The 23,483-nt window shown below is 45.4% G+C and overlaps 1 protein-coding gene across 1 annotated transcript in view; it reads left to right on the forward strand.

Annotated features, from left to right (window-relative positions):
- PAPPA (pappalysin 1) overlaps positions 1-23,483 on the forward strand; it is a 248,661-nt gene that overhangs the window by 201,317 nt on the left and 23,861 nt on the right. The window contains exons 18-20 of the mRNA XM_024252110.3: positions 7,673-7,820; positions 12,723-12,832; positions 22,647-22,718. Of these exons, the coding sequence (XP_024107878.3) occupies positions 7,673-7,820; positions 12,723-12,832; positions 22,647-22,718 (330 nt within the window). The remainder of the gene's footprint in view (positions 1-7,672; positions 7,821-12,722; positions 12,833-22,646; positions 22,719-23,483) is intronic.

Below are 23,483 nucleotides of genomic sequence, written 5' to 3' on the forward strand. Positions count from 1 at the left end.
TGCCAATAAGGTGGATTTTCCCCCCACACCTCTGCATTCTCTACCTTAAAAAGAGTTATCCTTGTACCTTTTTCAGCTGTCTGACACCTCATCTTCCTTCACAATTTAGCCCAGGCACCCTTTCCTGCAGGAGCCCTTCCTCAATGTCCCTTCCACTGCTGGGCTCCGTGACCCTCCTCAGGTTCCCCCTTCACAACATTGGCCACACTGCATTGTCACTGCCTGCTTCCATTCCACATCCCCATACTAGGCTGTGAAACAGTCCTTCACTGCATCTGTACCCTTCCCTGTGCCTTCAGCACTTAGGACAGTGCCAGGCACCTAGTAGGTACTCAGGAAATGTCACAGGAACTAAGGGCAGGAGGAAGGACTGCAATGAACATCAAAGGCAGGTTCCTCCTTTTACAGATGAGAAAACCAAAACTCAAAGAGGTTACTCAACCCCCCATGGTGACACAGCTGGCATCGGCCGAGTCACACTCAGAATCCAGGTTCTCCTGTCTCCAGCTGTAAATGGGCTGAGTCCAGTAGGCACCACCTGAGAATTCTGCTCTCATAAACTCTCGGCGTCTGCATTCATGGGAGTCATTCCCATCCTTGACTGCCAGGGAGGCAGAAGCCGTACCGGAACAAAGGCTAGAGATTACCATGGCCTCTTGCAGGCTGATCAGCTTCCCCCTCACTCCCTTACATAAAACTGTTGCTAAGAGTTACCCAAACTGCTGAGCCAAATAATATTCTGGCTGCGGTCATGTTATCAAACTGAAACTCAGCCTGCCTGGGGCCTTCCTAGTAACTTTCATGGCCAGTTTGTGTTTAAAGGAGAGGAAAATGTAAATGTATCAGACGACTCAAGGAGCTCTGTTTGGCAACTAATGGAGAGGCTAGTCGCAAAGGAGCAGGGTATTGCTTGTCTGCTCAAAGAATGAGGGTGTACGTGCCAAATGGACTCCTAATACAATTGACTTTTCTACTTTGTACTGAAAATGAATTTCCTCTACCCTCAGATCAGAGCCGGAGAGCCAAATCTAGTATTCACCTCAGATTCCCTCTTGCTGCCTATAAACATAGCAGAAATGCATGGCCCAGAGCATCTTGAATTAGCTTGTATGGAGCAGGGATTCTTTGCTTTCCAAACAAGTTTCAGATCCTGGTGGGAAAGGATAGGGGCTGTTGTAGGGGAGAGTCACACACTCTCTTCCACTGCCACTGAAAGCAAATAAAAACCTCACTTTATTCATTCCTTGGGAGCAAGTATGACACTGGATCTGTAGTTTGAGTTCAAATCCCAGCTTTATTACCTAGTCACTGGAGGCCAAGTTACTTAACTCTTTAAGCTTCACTTTCCTTGTATATAAAATGAGGAGAAAGAATACTACATACCTCATAGTTTGTTTGTGAAGGTTAAATGAGGTAATGAAAATAGAGCATGTCTATGGGTACCCACCGGCCTTGTGCAGTGCACAACCTATGCAATCATATGTGGTAGCCCTGGGGAATATACAAATGAACTAGCCTGCTTTAAGGTCACTCCAGTGGCGAGAATCCCTTATGCTCTATGTGAGCTCCTGGAGGGCCTAGAAACACAACAGATTGCAACCTAGCCCTCTGCTGGCTAGCTCTAAAAACTGAGAAGTTTTCTGTTTTCTGCATATGGCTAGCCAGTTTTCCCAGCACCATTTATTAAATAGGGAATCCTTTCCCCATTTCTTGTTTTTGTCAGGTTTGTCAAAGATCAGATGGTTGTACATGTGTGGTGTTATATCTGAGGCCTCTGTTCTGTTCCATTGGTCTATATATCTGTTTTGGTACCAGTGCCATGCTGTTTTTGTTTCTGTAGCCTTGTAGTGTAGTTTTAAGTCAGGTAGTAGAATGCCTCCAGCTGTGTTCTTTTTGCTTAGGATTGTCTTGGCGATATGGGCTCTTTTTGGCTTAAAACCTAGATGACAGTTTGATAGGTGCAGCAAACCACCATGGCACCTGTATACCCATGTAACAAACCTGCACGTTCTGCACATGTATCCCAGAACTTAAAGTAAAACAAAGCAAAAAAAACAAAAACAAAAAAACTGAGAAGGAGGCACCCATCCTGCATGAGGCCAGGGTGTGGAGTAGACAGACCAGCATGAGCTTTAGTCAAACCTGGTCCCTTGCTCAAATAAACCTGTAGAATAAATAGTCCTCTAGTTCCTGTAGACCAGCACTTTCCAGTAGAACTTTCTGCTGTGATAAAAATGTTCCATATCTGTGCCAGGCAAATGATGACCACTAGCTGCATGTAGCTATGGAGCACTTGAAACATGGTTGCAGCGAATGAGCAACAAAATGTTAACTTTTATTTAATTTAAAGTAATTCAAAGTTGAAGGTAAATAGCCACACTTATACAGTGGCTACCATATCAGATAGTCCAGCTCTAGCACTTATGGTATTTTCATCTCTTTAAACCACAACAGAGAACCTTAATAATAACAGCTTTCTTTGTCTTTGTTTTTGAGTGTCAAATGTGTGCCAAGCTGCTGCTGCAGACTTGCTCTCTTTTGACAACTCACAACATACAGTTGGAAAAGAACCAAAATCCCCATTTTACAGATGCAGAAAGAAGGCCCGGGGAGGCTAAGTTCTTGCCCATGGTGGCAAAAGAGCAGGTGATGTTCTTTCTGATCTCTAGCTCTGCTCTTGCCACTGCTCCCAAACATTTTCAGGCCAGACCAGTAGCGAAGGGCAGAGATTTTATCCCCAGGGGGTGAGGAGCTACTCAGCTCAGGATTTAATCCAGCTCAGATGGCCCTGAGCTGGTTGATGAGGTAACATAGGCCTGTGGGGGCTTTATAGGTGAGTCAGGGAGTGGCCAGTCTTGGGATGGGGACAGAGTCTTTGGAAGATGCATCAGCAGGGGAGGACAAAAGCTAGAGGTGCTTTGTGGGCAAAGTGATGCACCTAATGATGGATTTCAGCAACTCAGCAGGAGCAAGAGAGAAAGGGTGCGGTGGAATCTACAACATACCCAGCTCATTGCACAGATCACAGAAGGTGGCTGTGAAAGCCTTTCTGCCACAAGGGGTGTAGAGCTGCACTCTCCATTTGTGAGCCCTGCCGTGGACGAGGTACAGCTCACATACGTGCAGTGCCTCAGCTAGGTTTTCATTTCCGGGTTGTTAAATGTTTGGCCAAGCACCCAGGATGTCCTAGAGGAATTCAGAAGAGTCACAGACCCATGTGATGTTAGAGCTAGGCAGGACCTCAGAGACCCCCACTGTAGCTCGCTTGTTTTACTGATAGGAGCCCTAAAGCCCAGAAAGGGAAAGAGACTTACCCTGAGTCATACAAGCAGAGCCAGGTCTTAAACTACGTCACTTTGCAATTCACACTTTCCACTCATCCTCCCTCGTGGGGCAACATGTCACCCCTGTACCTACCTTGGAGGACACAAAATGCATGTGAGGGCATTGACTGGGAACAGAGACAAATGATTCACAGCAGTTGAAATATAATGAGCACTTACTACATGCCAGTCACTGAGATGAGCACGTTAGACTGATTGCTTCATTTAAGCCCTATGGCATCTGGCATTACTGCCCCATTTTACAGATGGGGAAGCTGGTGTAAACTGGTTTGCCCTGTCTTATACAACCAGACATGGTGGAACTGACACTCTTGTTATTAAGTCAGCATGCCTCCAAAGCTTAGCCATCTAGCTCCTGCACTCGCTGCCTGGTTTTGTCTTGCTCGGATGCCACTACATTTCTTCCTGCTATTATTTTGTTTATTTTCATGTCTTCTAAGGAGAAGAAGTCTACTGCTTCTCCCTCTTCCTTCCTCTTCTCTTCTTTTCCTTCATCCCACTAGGGTACAACAGCTTACAGTCAAGAGACATGGTTCTGACATTGGCAACCTTTGTGACTTGGGCACATTGCCTCCCCTTTCTGGCTGCTGTCATTTCTAAAATGTACTGTTGGTTGAGTTGATTCCAAACTTCTCTTAGAGACAGTACAGCAAAGTGAGTAAGAACCTCATCTGACGATTACAGAGCTCAGTATGTGTGTTAGGCTTTAAATGCTTTATATAATTGGACTCACGTGATCCTCATGATCACTCTCTCAGGTAGTAGACTCCATGCCCATTTAGCAGTCAGGGAGCTTGAGGCATAGAGATGTTAAAGAGCGTCCCCAAGTCTACCCAGCTGGGAAGTTGCCAAGCTTGCATTTGAATTCAGGCAGTTTGACTTACACCCAGGCTCTTAACCATGACAATAGCATCATTCGAAAACTCACTTTTTCACTTTCTAACAGAGTCAGTTTCCAAGTCTGCAAAAATAATATAATTTCTACTCTACTGTATTGTTCAAGTGATTTTTAAAGCACTGGGCATGTTATAGGTGTTTGATAATTTTATTATATGCCTTCAGCTCTCTGTGGATCTGTGTAGCTAAAGCAGCAGGGGAGTTAGAGCTCAATATGCTCTTGTGAAAACAGATGCACAGGCACAGAGAGGCAAACTGTTTTGCTGAGAGATGTTCAGCCCTCTTATAAGAGATTTCACCTTAGCATGAAGAGTTGTACATTTGGAGTCAAACATACCCAGTCAGTTCCCTGACAACACCCAGAAAAAGTACCCTCTGGTCTTCCCAGGTTGGTGCTTCAATGATGCCAGATCTTCTCTGGTCAAACTAGACTCAGTCAGCAATAATCGACTATGAAATTCTGCACCAGGTGGTAGGCATTTTCTGAATGCACTAGCATCTAGTCTAAAAGAAGGATTTAAAAATCCAAAGAGGCTCCAGAAAGTCTGCTGTGCAGAGGGCACAGCAAGGGCAAAGATGTGGAGGTGGGAAAGCAAGAAAAGTTTGCAGGAGAAACAAAGTGATTCACTTGTCTAGAAGGAAGGATACGTACATAGCAAGAGATGGAGCTAGAAATGTCATCTGGATTCCATTGTAGAAGCCCTGAAGTGCCAACCTACCAGTATGCCTTGTTCTGAAGGCTAAGATGTCTTAGCAAAAGGATGCTATATATTTTTAAAAGCAAATTTTGCAACACAAAGTGCCAGATGAACTGGGCAGGAAAGAGATAAACCAATGATAACAAAACCAGTGCTTTATGCTCCCACCTTTCATTCACAGTGGGGCCTCCCCAGTGTGAAACTCCATGAGCAGACTCCGGCTACTTCTAATACGTTCTCTGTTACAAACCAAGCTCTCCAGCCAGCCCTGGCCCAAGTAGTGCTGAGGTCTGCAGCCCTTCAGGGGCTGGAAGCCAAATGCATCACAGGCCCAGGCCAAGGCTCCAGGAAATTGGGGTCAATTTCCTACTCCCCAGAGGGCCCAGGAGAATCATGGGGCCTAGAGCCTGGGGCTCTGAGAAGGAGAGTCTGGGCTCTTTGAAGCCACATGAAGCTGCATAAGTTTGCCATGAGCCCCTACAGAACCTCTGGGAGTGAACTCTGCAAGCCGCCTCGCAGCTGCATGCTCAGGATGGGCCACCCTTCTCCCAAGGCCAGAGAGGTTTCCATTGCAATTGCACCCTCCTTCTGCCAGCACAGGAGAGGCCTGGAAAGGGGCCCCTTTCTCTTCTGAATCCTGTCTCTCTGCAGCTGTTTTCTCACATAGGGGAGCCTCAGCCTACATCAGTTCTTTTAAGGAGTTTATTCATTTTCTCCTACATTCATTCATAATTTATTCCCTCATTCATTCATTTCTTCATTTACTCACTTGTGCATTTATTTCCTCATCCGTGCGTTCATTTATTTTCTTATTTCTTAAAGAAATACATTCTATCACTCTCCACCTATTCACCCCATCGTTTGGTAAACAAACAATTCTTGAATGAACAAAAATATCTATTAAGTGATGAATGAATGCACTGAGTGGCCTGGACCTGTTAGGCATTGTGGAAGACCTTGAGGATACAAGGTTGAATAGGGCACCAGCCTGGGCCTTGAGGAGCTCATTGTCTGGTTGCAAAACAGATGATAAACAAATAGGTAATGTCCTGTCAGAGACATTCAGGTAGTGCCCCATGCAGAACTGAAATGGCAGGAGAGCAGGATGGGTTGTGCCAGATAAGGTAGACAAGGGTGGGTAGGAAACAATAGCAGACGGAAGGCGCAGTGAGCATGAAAGCACAACATACGATGCCTTCACGAATGCAGGCAATTTAAACTGAAGTTCAGGGTTCGTGGTGGTGCTCTGGAGAGCAAGAAACTGGAGAATTAGGCAGAATTAAGGCTGGGAGGCTCTGCAGCCAGCACAGGAGTTTGCATGGAAGCTGAAGGTCACAGGAAGCCATTGCATAAATTTTTGCATTGGTGGATCACAGCCAGCTCCTCTGGCCTCATGTCAAGTTTCTCATCTTATTATAAGCCTGAAAGGGGTAGAGAATATGTAGCTTGTTCTTAGATCCTTCACAATATGGGCCCCCTGCACAGAAACCACCTGTGATTCTCCATTTCTTTTCGGTAAAGTCTAAACTACTTAAGTTGGCATTTAAGGCTCCACGCTTTATCTGTGTTACCAGCTCATCTTCCCCTGCTTCATGCCTTAAGTCATAGAATTAGAACCACAACAGGCTCTCCAGCACACACTATATTTTTCATCATTTGCACACGCCCTTCCATCTTCCAGGAATATCTTCTGTTCCTTTTCTGCCTGCAATTCCATGCATCCTTGAAAACCCTTTTCCATATATCATCTCCTCTAAGAGGCCTTCCCTCATTGTCCCCTCATAACCAGTTACTCTTCCTTGTGTACTCACAGCACTGGTGTGATATTTGCCCTGCCTCACTGAACACAGTCACACTGACATGGCTGGTGGATCACATGACTGCCATTCCCACTAGATCGCAGAGGCAGGCACTGGCTCTCTTCACTTCTGCACCCCACAGAGCTGGGCACAGATTGGACACTAAATGAATCTTACTTGAATTAGCTTTCTGAAATTCGGAGGTTGGAAGGGGACTTCAAGAAGGGATTATGTCTTCAAGCTGCATTTGCCTAATGCTTTGCAGAAGATTGAGAAACTATAATTTCCTATTTTAAAGAATTGAAAGGAAAGCACAGATATATAAGTATCCCCATATCACCCTCTTCATGCCATTATTGTTGGAATGGAATGAAATGGAATAGAATGGAATGGAATGAAAGAAAAGATAAGAAAAGGAAAAGAAATGTCTTGGAAGAAAAAGCTTCTCAGCTAGACCCAGATTATTATTTATGACAGAGCCCTGACATAGGATACTTTCTCACTATTTAAGAGGAAGCAAACTTTCGTGCTCCTCATTAACCCATGCTGCTACTCTCTGTGTCATTCAAGGAGCTGATGGGCTCCTACCCTCTCAATTTAAAAAAAAATCTCCCACACACAAATCAAAACTACAATTGGCTCTGATTGAAATTTCTGAAAGACTACTAAGCTCAGACTTGGGAGTTTGGCATTCTGGAAAGCCTTGAACAAGTTTCTTCCTGGTCTGAGTCCTCAGTTTGCCCATATGTAAAATGGAGACACTAACACTACCTCTCTTTCAGGGTGGTTGAGTTTCAACCATTGTTAAGAAATTGTTTTGGAACACTTCAGAGCTCTGGAGAGAAGAAAAATTCTTTTCTGTTTTATTCTGAATAGCTTGTTCAATTGGGGCTGGTGTCTCTCTTGGTCCTAACTCTGTTTCTCTGTTGTTCAGGGACTTGGGAGCAATGTCATTCATTGCCGGAAAGATGGCACCTGGAACGGCTCCTTGCATGTCTGCCAAGAGATGCAAGGCCAGTGCTCGGTCCCAAACCAGCTCAACAGCAACCTCAAACTGCAGTGCCCTGATGGCTATGCCATAGGTACGATGGGCCCGAGAGGGGAGCAGTAGGAGGGGCAATTCCTTCCAGCAATGCAGGGCTAATGCCTGGGTGGGTCACTGAACACCCTGGTCACGTGAGTTCCTGCGTAGGCACTACAGAAAGAGAGATGAATGAGTGTAGACCATGTCCTCCCAGAAAGAGAGTCAGGGACAGGGATATGGTGACACAATGGTGGGTGAGTGTGCACAGTTACACCAGAATACAGAAAAGCTGTCAGGTGCCTGGTGGGGACACAGAAGACTCCCAGAGGAAGGGATGCTTACCTGGGGATTTGAAAAAGCTTGTCGGGGAAGAAATGCTATTGCAGGCAGAAGAAACTCTGTGGCTGAGGAGCAGGAGTTATGAAAGCACACATCACATTTAGGGAAGCAATAGCAGTCTGGTGCAGCTGCTTTTATTATTAATCTTAAAATTTGCATCATACTAAACATTCATGAGTACCTGATATAGTTCAGGCCCTTCATCAAGCACTTGAAAGGCATTATATCTTATCCTCGCAATAACCTTTAATAGATGAGGGAATCAAAACTTGAGGGGATAATGGAACATGCTCCCAAATCCTGAGACCCATCCTATTCCAAAGTCTGACTTCTTTCCATGGCATCTCAGCTGCATCCAAGATGAGCATAAACTGCATTTTCAAAATACTCTTTGTATGGTGACAGGCCAGCTCAAGAAATACACACAGTGAGAAGAGACAAGCTGGGATTGTATGCCAGGGATTTGCCTCGTTGAAACCAGGTGTCTGGACACATGCGTTAATCACCAGCACCACGGCTTTCCGGGGTACTCAGAGTGCATGGAGTGTGACCTCATTTAAGGGCAGTGATGCTGACCTTTTGGGCTGATTCCCTAATTGACCATGATGAAAAGCCTAGGGAATTGAACGTCCTTTCTCTTGGCCAATATGATTTATAGAGCAATCACCAGGGGTGTCTGGTGTAGAAGGTTATCTGAATGTGCAGAGAGCCAACATGCTCTTCATCCAGCAAACATAGAGTTATGACTGCATGTCCAGAAGCAAGGCCTGTGTGGTTGGAGAGGGAAGGTTCATGGGGACCGTCCATCCTTTTTTGAAGATGAAAACACATGCCCTCAGATAGCAGAAGTTCTTCACCGTAACTTACAGTGGGAATCAGCACTCTTGTGTTTAGCCCAGGACACTGGCTCCTGCATGGGTCAGAAAACACCAAAGCACATGATTGCTCTCGCTGATGGTTTGGAAGGTACTTTAAGATCTTATACAGCCACCAATTCATGAGATGCTGACCAGGAGGGTTGCAGAGAGATGGGATCTTATAGGACCTGCTAATATAGGCATTCTAGAAGGTTGGGCAACAAGTATTGCCATGGTGAGCAGCATGGGCTGCACCATCCCAAGGCCTACACTTTCTCCTTTCCATCATTCCTGATAGGTGTGCGTGGTCCTGAACAAGTATGTCTGTGATGGGGTCCCAACCTCCAGCTCAATCAGAATATGCAAGTGAATATTCATTCATACTCTTAACTGGCATTGAGTGGCTCTGTGAGAAAAAGCCTAATTAAGTGACCTTTAGGGAAAACCTACAGAAACAAATTTGCTGCATATCTATACCCACTGACACATTCAAATATATTCACACGTGCATACATAAACTCATGCCACATGCTGAAATGCTTCATAACCAAACAGCCCCAAACACACACATCATATAGTAAGCTCATGCCTAACACCTACACATCAGCCAAATACCACACAAACGCATCACTCACACAAACACATACACAACAGGTAGCACATAAGCCTATACACAGCACTCACATGCAATACATACAAATCTCATACTTCAACAAACACAGACACATTTTATGTCCCAAAACACATCAAACACACAGAAAGAAGCACAAAAGGCAAACAAATCTCACAGACGCATTCACACATTTTATTCACATGTCTCAGCTACGCAAATGAGTACAATACCTGGCTGTCTTCTCTCCATCAGAACAGTGGAGAAAGAGGGGAAGGGGTGGGAGGGTGGTATTTCTTTACCCACTGAGTGTTTTCATGGTCAAAGCAGAAAGGGAAAGAAATCTATATGATATTGCAACCTGAATTAACTCCCCTTTCCTGTACCCCAAGTCCCCATGGCTGGCACCCAGATGTCCATCTTACGAATGTGATAATCCAGGGCAGATGATGAGTGCATAGGGACACTGGAGGAGAGCAGAGAGAAAAAGCCACATAGGGAGACAGGAAGACTGAGGGTGAGAGTGAGAAGCAAGGCAGGAGAGCAGTTTTTGCTCATCCACTCCTCAGCCCCAGCTGTATCCTTGCTTTCCTCCAAATGCGCCTGACTTCCACCTCCCAGGCTGAGCTCTTCCCTGGGGAGAATCCACTTTGCCAAGGAGAGGGATTTGATCACTGGCCTTATAAGCAGGGGTGAGATACGTGTCGGGCTTGGGGGCTGGAGGGCACATTCTGGAGTCACCCAGACCAGTTCCCCCTGCGTGCCTCCCCCAGGCCGCCTGGGGAGGCTTCTGTGGCAGTTATGAGCCCTCGGAAAGTTGCCGCTGCTGCCACCCTCCCCGCGCCTCCCGGGAAGGAGACGCGGAGGCCTGGTGAGATCACCACTCTGTAAGGATGCCAATTACGGCTCATATATCACAACACAGCAGCCTGGTCCTAAAGCCCCAGAGCTGGCGTTGGGGAGGGGAGCCTGGGGGAGGGAGACGCGGAGAAAGACAAATTAAGACATGACCGCTGCATAGGACAGCAAGTGTCTCCTGTTTGACCACCGTTTTTGTTTTTTTTTTTCTCTCTTGGGATAAGATAGCCTTTGTCCATTTCTCAGAGGCTGCATTTTTTTTTTTCAAAAGAATTTTATTATCACAGCCTTGTCTCATCTTTGCTCCCTAAAAACTCCTTTAGAACTGGTCTCATGATAAAGCACACTCCATAAGCAGTTTCTCTGACTGCTTAGGGATTTTTGCTCCTTATTCTCATCACTCATCGTTTTTGTCTGTTTTTGTTGTCCTCATTTCTTGTCTGTCCTCTGGCCTCTCACCATCTCTCCTGTTTCGATGGCTGCCTCCTTCTCTCCTCTCTCTGTGTGGCTGCACTGTTATCGATTGTGGGGCCTGGAATTAGAGATGTGGCTCTCTCCTCACCAGCTTTGTGCCCTGAGCTTTGTGCCTTTTGGCTCTCCAGACTGTGAAACGGGTGTCATGTACATATGTATATTTGGAAGGGGGCCTCTAATATAGCTAATACGTACATATGTATATTTGGAAGGGGGGACTTTAAAGTAGCTAATAGAATAGGATATTTAAAGAAAAGAGTTGACTTGCTCTTAGTGTTTGGAGGGTGGTTTTGATACTAAGACAGAGAAATGGCCTCTTTCAGGCCTAGTCAGATTCTGACAGGTTGTTTCTTTGCCCACATGAATAAATGCCTCTTTGGGGTACTGAGTACTTTCCATGGACTGGGCTTGATTTTTCAGATGACCTCAGGATGTGTGAGGTCAGGGTAGAGAATGAACGAGCTGAATTACAGTCAACTTGCCAACCCACAGCCTGGAAGTCAACTGTCTTCACCCAAAAGTTCCTGGACCAACGGCTTCTATGTAGTAGCCCTATCTCTGTTAGTTATTTACCCCTTCTTTGACTCATTACCTGATTTTTTTAAGTCCCTTTATCCATTTAATCCATAACTTACTCATTCACTTATCCATTTATGTACTTACTTCCTCCTTCATAAGATACCTAAATGCATATTCATCAGTCAGTCATCATGCCATTCATTTATCCATTAATTCACTAATTTCCTGATCCATTGATGTACTTATTCACTCACTGTCTCTTACACTCATTTTACAAATACTTATTGAGTGCCTATAATCTGCCGTGCATAGTGCCAAGCTCTGGACATAGAATGGCGAGCATGGGTAGTGCTGGCCCTATAGAGTTACAGTCCAGCAGAGAAGAGAGCTATTGATATCACACTCACCAAGCAAATAGGAAATGGTCATGTGATAATTCTGTCATGGGCACCTAGGAGGGGCTTGGCCTGTCAGGAAACCATGAAGGTCTTCTCTGAGCAAGTGGCACGGGATTGAGGTCTGTAAGATCATTAAAAATGCACTTGTTGGAGTGGGAAGGGTCTTTAAGGCACAGGGAAAGGCAGGGATGAAACCCTGGGGGAAGAGAAGCTGGTATTGCATTTACGTGCTCATCATTCACTTGGCCAGTGCTCACTGAGCTCTCCCTGGGTGTCAGACACTGGGTTAAACTCCGAGATGAATCAAGCACATCTGATGATGGAGTATTCTCACTCAGTTGTGGAAATCAGGGCAAACTTCTTAAAAGAATTGAACTGGCCCTTGAATAATGGATATAATTTGGTTATGGGAAGGCAGATTGGGGGACATTTCAGGAGATGGGATGAACAAGAGAAGCAGCAGAGAGGCTGAGAATTGTGGGACTCAGATGGAAAACCAAGTGTAGTTCAGTCCGGTTGAACCAACCAAAGAGTGAAGGTGGTTAGTGAGAGAGGAGATTGACCAGACGACAGGAGGCATTGAGTGCCCAGCAAAGGGGGCTGTATTTTGTTCTGGATGTGGGGAGCCTTGAAAAGGTGTTTGAGCAGAGGAGGAGCTTGATCGAACTAGGGTCAGAGCCAATGAGGGTGGCAGCAGCAACCAGCCAGATGGGAGGCATGTGAATGGAGTCAGGGAGATCAGAGGTGGCCCTGCCTGGCTTGCCTTCTCCTTCCCACTGCCTTCAGGTTGGGTAGCTGAGTCCACTGGGGACTGGGGAGTGGGAGGGCCCACTCTGCAGGAGGGCAGTTTGCAGATGTCCAGGGTCTGGGGCCTGAGCCGCTGCATCATGCTGTGCTTCCCTCAGGGTCGGAGTGTGCCACCTCATGCCTGGACCACAACAGCGAGTCCATCATCCTGCCAATGAATGTGACCGTGCGTGACATCCCCCACTGGCTGAACCCCACACGGGTGGAGGTGAGTGACCAGGGACATCTACCCTACTGCAGCCAAGGGGGAGGGAAATGATATTGTTGAGCACTTGCTATGTCCCGCTCCTGAGTTCATTCTTTCACAAATATCTCATTTAATCATCACACCTGCCCTGTGGGTGTGTGTTGAGGGGAGGTGGGGTAGAGTGGGGAGGAGACTTATTCACAATCATTTCTCTAGTCCTTAATTATTTAATACTTTCTCTCTGTCAGGTCCTACGTGAAGGGCCTTTTATTTACTGTCCCACCAAATGCTGATGTCAGCCTAGGAATAAACTGAGGCACCAATAACAGAGGTAGGGAGCATAGAGCCAGGTTTCAGACCTGAGTCTCTCTGGCTGCAAAGTCCATACTCATAAGGATGGTGTTGTGTGGCTTCTCTGGTGCCCCCCCATGTAGCCTTCCACTTTACATAGCCTAGGTTTCTGGTATCTTTCTCCAAGCTTTACCTGTTTTGGGGAAAGCAATTAATAGGTGTCTAGCAAACTAGTAACATCAGTTATTTGTGGAGAACCTGCCACGTTCACATGTCCGGTGCTTAGCACGAAGACTCCATTTAAGCCTCAGTACAGTTGTATGAGAGAGGGGTCATTGTCTGCATTTTCCAGTTGTGGACACTGAAATCCCAGAAGTGAGGTGATGGGCCCTGAACCAAGGCTTGAACCCAAACCTGAGTCTGAGCCCTGTGTGCTTCCCACAGTGCCAGGCCAGCATGCCTCCAGCCAGATGACTACAGAGGCCCCCACCTCAGGGCAGTGTCAGTTTGACTTTGAGGTTGGCTGTTCCCACTCGCCTTTGTGTCACCCAATCAACTGGGGCCCCTGGAGCTGATGTGGGCCCTGCTTTTCTCCCCCAGGACATCACAGGTCCCAGGCCTTATGTGTCACTCTGGGCACTGGCTCTTCACCCTGGAGAAACTGAAAGAAGTGGGCCGGGGTTGTGGGGTGGGCGAGGTTCAGCTCTGTGTCTCTCCACCAGCCTACTGCCTGAGGTGCTGAGAGCCCATGGAGCCCAGGGAGCTGCTGTCTGCCTGCCTGCTGCAGATCACACTCTGGATAGCTGGGCAGAACCCGATACTGGGTGTACTGTTTCTCAAATGCGCTGAGGGCACGATTGCCAGGACTTACTCAGCACTCCGGGCGTATAGACCTGGCCAGACCTCCTCCACTCCTCTGTGTGCCCCGGCATGCTCCTCTCCTCCTTTCTGCTTCCTCTTTCTCTTTTGCTGTCTCTTTTTCTGTCTCCATCTTACTCTCTCTAATTTTCTTCCTGTCTCTGTTTTTCTCTCCGCCCTCTTCTGATATACCTTTCCTCTTGTTCTGTCTTCCTCCCTCCCACACTCTCCTTTCCATCATCCCCTCTGTTTCTCTCTCTCTCTCTGCCTCTGACTCTCTGCATATCCACAAGACAGCCCTATTTCCCAAACCTCAAGGTCTTTCATCTGTTTCCTCCACCCATTCCTGAACCAGAATTCCTGTACAGATACCCTTAATGCCCCAGTGCACCCTGATATGCTCATATACCCAGGCATGAAGGGAGCCCACATGTCAGAATCTCAAGGCAGCTAGAGATAATCAAGGACAGGTGCCTCATTGTACAGATAGGGAAACTGAGGCCTATAGAGGAAGGCGGCTGGTCCACACAGGCAGCACAACTGGAACGACAAGCTGGACTTGTGATTGGCAGCTCTTCCAATACTACCAGCTCTCCTTCCTTTTCCCACCCTAACTCCCACATACCTGAAAGCAGGTGAGTTTGACTCACACACAGAACAGACACAGGAGACCTCCCTCTCACCCCAGTATCAGAGATCTTCTTGGCCTGGACCAGCCTCCCACTTAAGACCTTTTTCCTACCCCCTGGGCAAATTCCCACCCTTCCCTCTGTGAGCCCTGGGCACTAAAGAGTTCAGTTATAATTCACTGTGAAATAAATCCAGAGATTTGAAAGCCTGCAAGCTGCCCCCCCTCCCCACCATTGCCCACCCGCTGCCTGCCCGCCCCATCCCCCACCCAGTTCCCTGGTCTGCCTGCCTTTATTGATGCTGGCCTACCGAGAGAACCATAACGAGGTTCAGACCTCCACTGGTCTCTGGAGGCCTCATTATCCAGGAGGAAAAAAATGTGGTAGAAAAAGGGAGGAGGGCGAAGGGCAGAGATTGATGATTTCCAGGAATAAGGCAGAAAAGCTGGCCTCTGCTGCACCCTTGCCCCTTGTGCGGTGAGAGCTACAGAAATAGAGCTGCTGGTGCCGGCATTTCCAGGCCAGAGGAGGTCCTGGATAGCTCTTCTGCTTTCTGAGGGTCTGCCTGCGAGCACCAGTGCAATTTAGATAGCTGGGGGTGAGGCTCTGCTCCAGCTGCTGCCACTTTCATCCCCGGGGTAAGAGAGTGAGAGGCAAGAACTGGCATTTATTGGGCACTTGCTGTGATCGGGCACTGGGTCAGGCACTTCCTATCCTTTATTTCCACCTCCACCCCCTACCACACACGCACAACCACACACATATGTCCCTATCAGGTGGGTATTAGTCTCTTCCTGCTTCCAGTGGAAGTAATGGAATCTCAGAGGTGGAAGCCACTTGCCTAAGAGAACTTGAAGAGAGACCCAGGCCAGTCTCATAGTTTCCTTCAGCAATCCCTGCAGCCTCTATGAAATGTAGAGTAATAAAGGCAATACATTTACTGATGGCTTACCAGGGATGTGCTGGCAAATAGTTAACAACTGGCTCTCCACAAACATTAGACTCTGATTTGTAGCATTTCCCAACTTCTGTGATATAAATATTTCTACTGTGGCAGATTTCAAGGTTTCCAGGTTGCTGTCACTGAGCACAAAGTTGGGAAGATCCAGGCACTGTTGGCTCTTGCGAGCCTATGCAAGCCAGCTGTGGTCCACCACTGATATTTAGCCAAGACAGACTCTATTTTAAGTCCTTTGCATATATTGACATGAATGAAGAGAAAGATGACTGCTTAGATGAGTGGAATGTCAACATTGAAATCTCAGGTCATGATGAGGACACCAGGACAGTGAGCTTCGTGAAGGCAGGACCATGGTCATATTAGTTACCATAGTACCTGCCTTGGTGCCTAGCACACAGCAGATACTTGCTAAATATTTATGATTGCTGAGTCAGATGACCAAGGTTCTAGTGTAAGCTCTGGTGCCTTCCTGCTGTATGTCCTGGAGCAAATCCTGTCACTTCTCTAGGCCACAGTTTACCCAGTTGTGAAGTGAGAGCTAGGCTTCACTCAGGAGTCACAAACTGAAACACCACCTGAACCAGGCAGGTGGAGAAATGAGTGAAGCAGGCCAAACATACTCTTTTGTATATTAAATACTGAGTCAGCCGGGCGCGGTGGCTCACGCCTGTAATCCCAGCACTTTGTGAGGCCAAGGCAGGTGGATCACCTGAGGTCAGGAGTTTGAGACCAGCCTGGCCAACATGGTGAAACCCCGTCTCTACTAAAAATACAAAAATTAGCCAAGCATGGTGGTGCACACCTGTAATCCCAGCTACTCGGGAAGCTGAGACAGGAGAATCGCTTGAACCCAGGAGGCGGAGGTTGCAGTGAGCTAAGATTGTGCCACTGCATTCCAGCCTGGGCAACAGAGTGAGACTCTGTCTCGAATAATAATAATAATTAAAAATATAAACACTGAGGCATATTAGTAGTAGTAGTATTTACTGTAAATATTTCAGAAAGACTTGCAGAAAAATATAACACCCATACACATACTACCCAACTTAATAAATAAAAACTTTACAGATACTGTTGAAGTTCTTTTCTATTTTTCTTTTTTTCAATTTTTTATTTTTATTTTTTTTTAGTGGAGATGAGGTCTCACTGTGTTGCCCAGGCTGGTTTTGAACTCCTGTCCTCAAGTGATCCTTCTGCCTTAGCCTCCTTCTTTTTTATTGAGCTATAACTTACTTCTTTATCTTAAGTGTAAGGCATTATAAATTGTTTTGTGTACATTCATGAAACCACTACTCATATTAGGATGTGGACCTGTCCAAATCTTCAGGGAGTCCTCCCTCCCCAGGCCAGGCAATTTCTCCAGCACCAAGGTAACCACTGTTTTGTTCTCTATCACTATGGATTGGTTTTGCTTATTTGTAAATTTATTTGTAGACTTGGTCCCTATCACTACGAATTGGTTTTGCTTATTTGTAAACTTCATATAATTTGAAATCATGAGCCATTTTCATAAGTGTGTTTTCAACTTTTATAAAGAGAAACACAATGTACCTTCTTTTTTGTGTCCTAAACCTTCTTTTTCTCAGTCTCCTTCCCTGTACATGCACTTTTGAAAGTGATTAGAGGTACAGAGAACTCTTCCTCTAATCTAATAAACGAAATGATACAAACTCAATAATAGGTGGAAATGCCCCTCAGGTTCAATGCTAGAGAGACTGCAGGGAATGGTGGGGACTATGGCAAACTATGGAAAACACAGTTGTTTTTCTGCTTCCAAAGGGTGACAGCATTAGCCAAGTGCAGCAATGTGGAAATGTGGGCCTCCTGTGGCCAAATTTTTCATTTTTTCTTGGGTACAAGAAATCTGGAGTTCTTAAAATTTGAAATCTCTTTCTTTTTTTAAAATCTTGTATGCCAAACCAAACATTTCTGTGGTTTGTGTAGCCTAGAAGCTGTTGGCTTGCAACCTTTGGATGAGATAGACTATTCCAGTCTGGAGATCTAGAATTCTGGGGTGGCAGCCTGTCTCCCATCATTTCCTAAGAAATAGATCCAATTTGCTCACACATCGTCCCTTGCCCAGGGATGCTGAGAGTGTTTCACAATAGAAAGTGCATCTCCCTATCCTCAGAACCTTATAATTCCTTTAGGTGCTAAGACCTTGGCTTTTATAATAGCTTCTGAAAAAAAAAAAAATAGGAGGCAGAAAGAGAGGGAGCGAATGACTTAAGGAAAGGAGAGATAAATTGCCATTTATTGACTATCTCTAATATGTAGACATGGTTTGCTAGGCAATTCTATATATGCCATTTCATTTTGTCTCCATCACACCCCAGTGAGATAAGGATTATCACGTTACAGATGAAGAAGCTGAGGCTCAAAGAGGTTGTCATTGCCCAATTCACATAACGACTGTGGCAGAATTAGCTAGCTAATTGCACTGCATTCCATCCTGCAAGGGCAACCCTCATACATGTCTTTTAAAAATATGCAACACATGCAGACAGAGAATGCAAAATTCATTTGTGAAAAGAAGGTAGTTTTGTGGAAAGCCCTGCCGAGTGTCTAAAGGTCAGAGGTCGAATGGTTCTGAGTGACTGTTAAGTCCAGTCTAACTGACCTAGAGATGGAGAACTAAGTGCACTGGAGGGGAAACCCATAGACAAAGAGATGCAGCCAGAATCTACTGATTTTTTTTCATTCATTTATGGACACGCTCACACATTCGTTCATTTGATTGTCCATTTGTTCATTTACTTATTCAATAAACATCGAGTATGCACCTCCAAGCAGATACTCTTCAAACACTAGGAATACGAAGTGGGAAATGCCTAGGCTTTTAAAAAGCTTACCCTGGAAAGAAGCCAGAAACTCAGTGGCTGATAACAAAAAGCAAATAATTAATAATAATAATAATAATAATAATAATAATAACTGATATGATTCACACATAGCAGGCCCCAGAAATCAAGGAAAAAACTAAGGGAAAAAGGGCTCATCTTAGAAGACATCCAGGAGGGGTGTCAGATCTGAGCCTCTGGATGAGGGGGCTCTCTTACTTAGATGCCTTCTCACATGTCTTTGGCTCTGCTTGGGGCCTGTCTTCTTGGGCCTTCATCTTTTAGATGCTCTACCCACTCCAACATTTGTCTCAAAGGGCCTCTCCACCTTTCTGAACTTTGGTCTTCCCATCAGTCAAAAAAGTAAGCTATTTTATACTAACAGCTTCAGGGGATGGTATACTTTGAAGGAGATTATGGCGTTCAAAGCCTAGACCTTAAAACCAGATAAATGTGGGTTTAATTGCTGACTGTCACTACCTATGTGTATGATTTGGGGCAGGTCATTTAACTTCTCTGTGCCCCAGTTTTCTCTTGTGTAAACCAGAGTCAAAAATAGTACCTATCTCATAGTTACGGTGAGAATTAAATGAGATGAAAGTTCTGAGCCCAGGGCTTAGAGCATAATATTTATTAAATAGAGAATTTTGTGCTGATGAGGATGAGGACACTGATGATGATGATGATGATGATATTGACGTTGGTGGAGGTGGTGATGTTAGTGATGGTGTCTTCATGCTGGTGATGATGGTGGTGGTAGTGGGGGTGCTATGATGATGATGATAAAGAGAAGATGGTGCAGATGATGGTGGTAGTGTTGGTGGTGGTGGTGATGATGATGATGATGGTGGTGATGATGATGGTGGTGCCAGTGATGGTGATGATGATGACAATGATGATGATGGTAATTGCAACCAGGAAGAAAAGATAGTCTATTCTTCCTACCACCAAGGCAGGAAATGAAAGCCCTCTTACAAAACCTTATCTGAAAAAGCTCTGGCTGGGCTAGATGTCTCACTGGTATCAAGAGGAAAAAGGCTGACATTTGAGGGGCCCCATCTGAGATCTCCCAACCTCTCCTTTAAACAGCCTAGCCAATCCTTCAGCTCCCACTGCCTGTCCCCTTTCCCAGTTCTAGCACACAGAGGGGCCCTGTAGTGAGACAGGTGGGGCATGCAGCCCTGAGTAATAGTGGAAAATCCAAAAGCCTTGGAAAGATAAATAGGCTTATGCAGATAGTATAAAAGTCCTTTTTCCAAACTCACATCAGGTAAACCTCAACTGACAGAAACTTGTACAACCACACCAAGACACTCCTACAGATGGATTAAATTAGCTCTCAAATAAACAGGGGAAGGCATGGGCATCGAATCCCTAGTGGATTCTAACGCTGCTGTTTTCCACTTCTTGAACCTTTACCAAATGCCCTCCAACATCTCTGGATTTTGACTGGGAACAGACTGTCATACTGAGAGAGGAAAATCTGGTTAAGAGAATGAAAGCAGGTGATCCTCTTCACCCAGCCCCATGGCTGGGAGGCAGAGGGGGAAGAACGTAGCTTAATTGGAAGAAAGGAATACTGAAACAACCCAAATTCCCTCATTTGTATTTGTATCACATTCCTTCATGTATTTCTTCACTGTGCTCCATGCTTCACCTTGGAAGGATACAGAAGTGTCTATAACTCAGGACCTGCCCTCAAGAAACTTTAGAAATTGGTACTAGGTTTACCATTTTCACATCATTTATATGAATGCACCATCTCAACAAGTCTGTGACGTTTTCAGTACCCGTCTTATGGATGAGAGAACCAAACCTCATAGTGGAAATGTGCAAAGCAATTCCAAATCAGAATTGCAACCACATCTGTCCTATATCATATCCCATGACTTTTCCCATATACCACTTTATGCGTGTATTGGGGACGGGTAGACAATTTCAATAGAAGCAGTAAGAGGCAAGATAGTAGATTTCACATTGCAAGACTGATTGGAAGATCATCAAGTTAAGCTCTTTCTCCAAGGTCTTTGATTTACTTGAAGGTTGATAGTGGCTACATTCAGCCTATACTAAACTGATCCTCTAAACTAGACTTGTTTAGAGGACAAGTCTAGTGCTTGACCTTAGATGATCTTCTGATGCTCTAGAAGACAGGAAGACAAGTAAAGAAATTATTGTCCATTGGTAAAATCACCTCTATTTTGAGAAGAATCTGTTCCTTTATAAAATAAATATTTATTTAGCATCCACCCTGTGTCAGGCATTGCTGAAGGCATGGCATATCTAATGTGAACCTGAGATTCTATGGAGCAGAGAAGAAAGGCACCCAATCCAGTCTTGGGGTCACCTGATTCCCTTTGTCACAACCTCGCCAAGAAACCTAATTACAATTTGGCTACCATATAGGTCTGCCCTCAGGGAGAGAATAGGCTGTTTACATGGATTTTCCACATTTTGGCCCAGGTGACTTTTCATTTTTTAATTAAAATTAATCAATTGGCCTCTCAGTCAGTCAAACAACCTCTGATCATGTGGACTTCCACAGTTGGTTGTTCACAGTTACCTGTCACTACACATCTAAGCATATACCATTTTATTTTATTTCATTTTATTCTTTAAAGAAATAATTGTAATCTGGCATGAAAACTGGGGCATCTATGGAGGATAGAAAAGGGAGCTTCTAGGATTTTTTTTTTTTTTTTTTTTGAGACGGAGTCTCGCTCTGTCGCCAGGCTGGAGTGCAGTGGTATGATCTCAGCTCACTGCAACCTCTGCCTCCCAGGTTCAAGCTATTCTCCTGCCTCAGCCTCCCAAGTAGCTGGGACTACAGGCATACGCCACCACACCCAGCTAATTTTTGTATTTTTAGTAGAGACGGGGTTTCACCATGTTGGCCAGGATAGTCTCGATCTTTTGACCTTGTGATCTGCCCACCTTGGCTTCCCAAAGTGCTGGGATTACAGGCATGAGCCACTGCGCCTGGCCAAGCTTCTAGAATTTTTATGGTAACTGTATTCCTGATACTATGTTATCTTTCTAGTCTTACTTAGCTTTCTTCTTTCACCTACTTTTAAAAATATCATCATGTTGGATTTTATGTTACGAGCTCTATTAAATCATTTCTGAAACAACTGGTTATTTTCAAATCCTGGTTTCTCTACCTAACAGCTATGGAGCATGGGGAACTTACTCTTATGACACAAGATTAATGCCCACCTCACAGCATCATGGCAAGAAATAAATAAGATAATGCATACAGTAATTAGCACAACAAATATACTCAATATATTTTAGTTGTCATTATCATCATCATAATTATTATTTTGAAAGAGGAGGCCATAAATAAGTGCCTATAAGCTCTGCCTGACGGGGCTAGGAAAAGTGCCAAAGAAGACATAAGTTTTGAGCAGACATTTCAAAGATTCTTAAAGTGACGAAATGGGGAAGGGCATTCAGGGAAGGGGAAGAGCAAGAACGAATTCACTGTGGGCAACCTCAGGGAACTGTGGGCAGACCCGTATGACATGGCAGCAGGTGACAGCAGGAGGGGTTCTCCGCCTTTCCAGGGATTTGAACCATAGGTTGGTTCATAATAGCCCATTTGCTCTCAGACTGTAGTGTGCATTGGAATCATCTGCAAGGCTTGCTAAAATGCAGAGTCTCAGGGCCTGGTCTCAGAGAGTCCAATTCATTATATCCAAAGTAGGTCTGAAGAATCCGCCATTAATTTAACACACTCCCACAGCAATGCTGATGAAAGTGGTCTTCAGCTCATGCTTTGAGAAATGCTGCTCCACCGTTCTCTCCCATCCTCCTGCTGCAGCCACACACATGTATGCACACATACACACACACACACGCAAACACACACATGCACGTGCACACACACACACACACACACACACCCCTCCTCCCCCCACCTTATCCCAACTCCACGAATGGGTCGAATGTTAGTCGAGAATTTTCTGAAGGGCTTTTCTGATCATGTCTCCACCCCCCCAGTTCTGCTTCTCCTCAACCCTTGTTCCTGCCAGGGAAATACAGAACCATGACACATATGGTGAACACAAATATTATTTTAATCTTATGGCTCTTGTTATTGCAAGTACCCGGGCAAGTTCTCCATGTAAAAGCCAGGGTGAGGTCAGGAATTGGAAGGTCCCAGAAGAGGTGGGGTGGTTAAATGTGATGCCAACACGGGGGTGGGTCCCTCCCAATCCCAAGCCCATCTGACCTCTCTCTCCCTCTTCCCACAGAGAGTTGTCTGCACTGCTGGTCTCAAGTGGTATCCTCACCCTTCTCTGATTCACTGTGTCAAAGGCTGTGAGGTGAGTCACAAGGAAGGCACTCCTCAGTTCCCTGGAAATAATCCTGCTGTTGTTATTGTTATTGTTGTATTAATGTTGGCTATCCTTTGCCATACCTACTGAGTGTTGAAAATATCCATTTAGCAGACTTCTTGGACAAGGATTAGCAGCCTCATTTTACAGATGATGGAATTGAGGCACAGAGATATAAAGAAACATACTAAAAAGCATAGGGAATGGGTAACGGAGTTGGGTTCCAAGCCAGGCTTTTGTGGCTCCAGAGCCTGTGGTCTACAAAATATGGGATCTGTAAGAAAGGAAGAGCAGGAGGCTATAATGATTTACCATCTAGAATATGCTAACGTTGGAAGTTTACCAACATTGTTACATTTAACCTTTACAGAGTCATGTGAGGTGGTTTTATTTTTAATTTCCATTTTACTGATGACCTTTACTTGCAGACCTATTCCTTCTGCCCCACATCTTAGTCATTGACTCATGCCTCAACCCCAGAAGGAATATGAATGCCTTAGACCTAACCATTGAGCTGAAGTGAAAGAGCCTTTATAACCCTTAAATTCTATGACTTCACAGTTGAGCCATTCCTTACAGCTTGGAATTATAGAGATCTGGCTCTGTGTGTCAGTGACAAGCTTGGGAGGGCTCAAGGAGCATGGTTCTTGGGACATCAGCTGTGTCCTGAAGGGAGGGCTGTCCATGGAACTCAAAGACATTTCTGCACATCACTCTGCCCCTTGTGGCTCTTCCCAGCTGGCAGTGAAAAAG

This window comes from Pongo abelii, chromosome 13 (assembly GCF_028885655.2).
Source record: "Pongo abelii isolate AG06213 chromosome 13, NHGRI_mPonAbe1-v2.0_pri, whole genome shotgun sequence".
NCBI classification, from domain to species: domain Eukaryota; kingdom Metazoa; phylum Chordata; class Mammalia; order Primates; family Hominidae; genus Pongo; species Pongo abelii.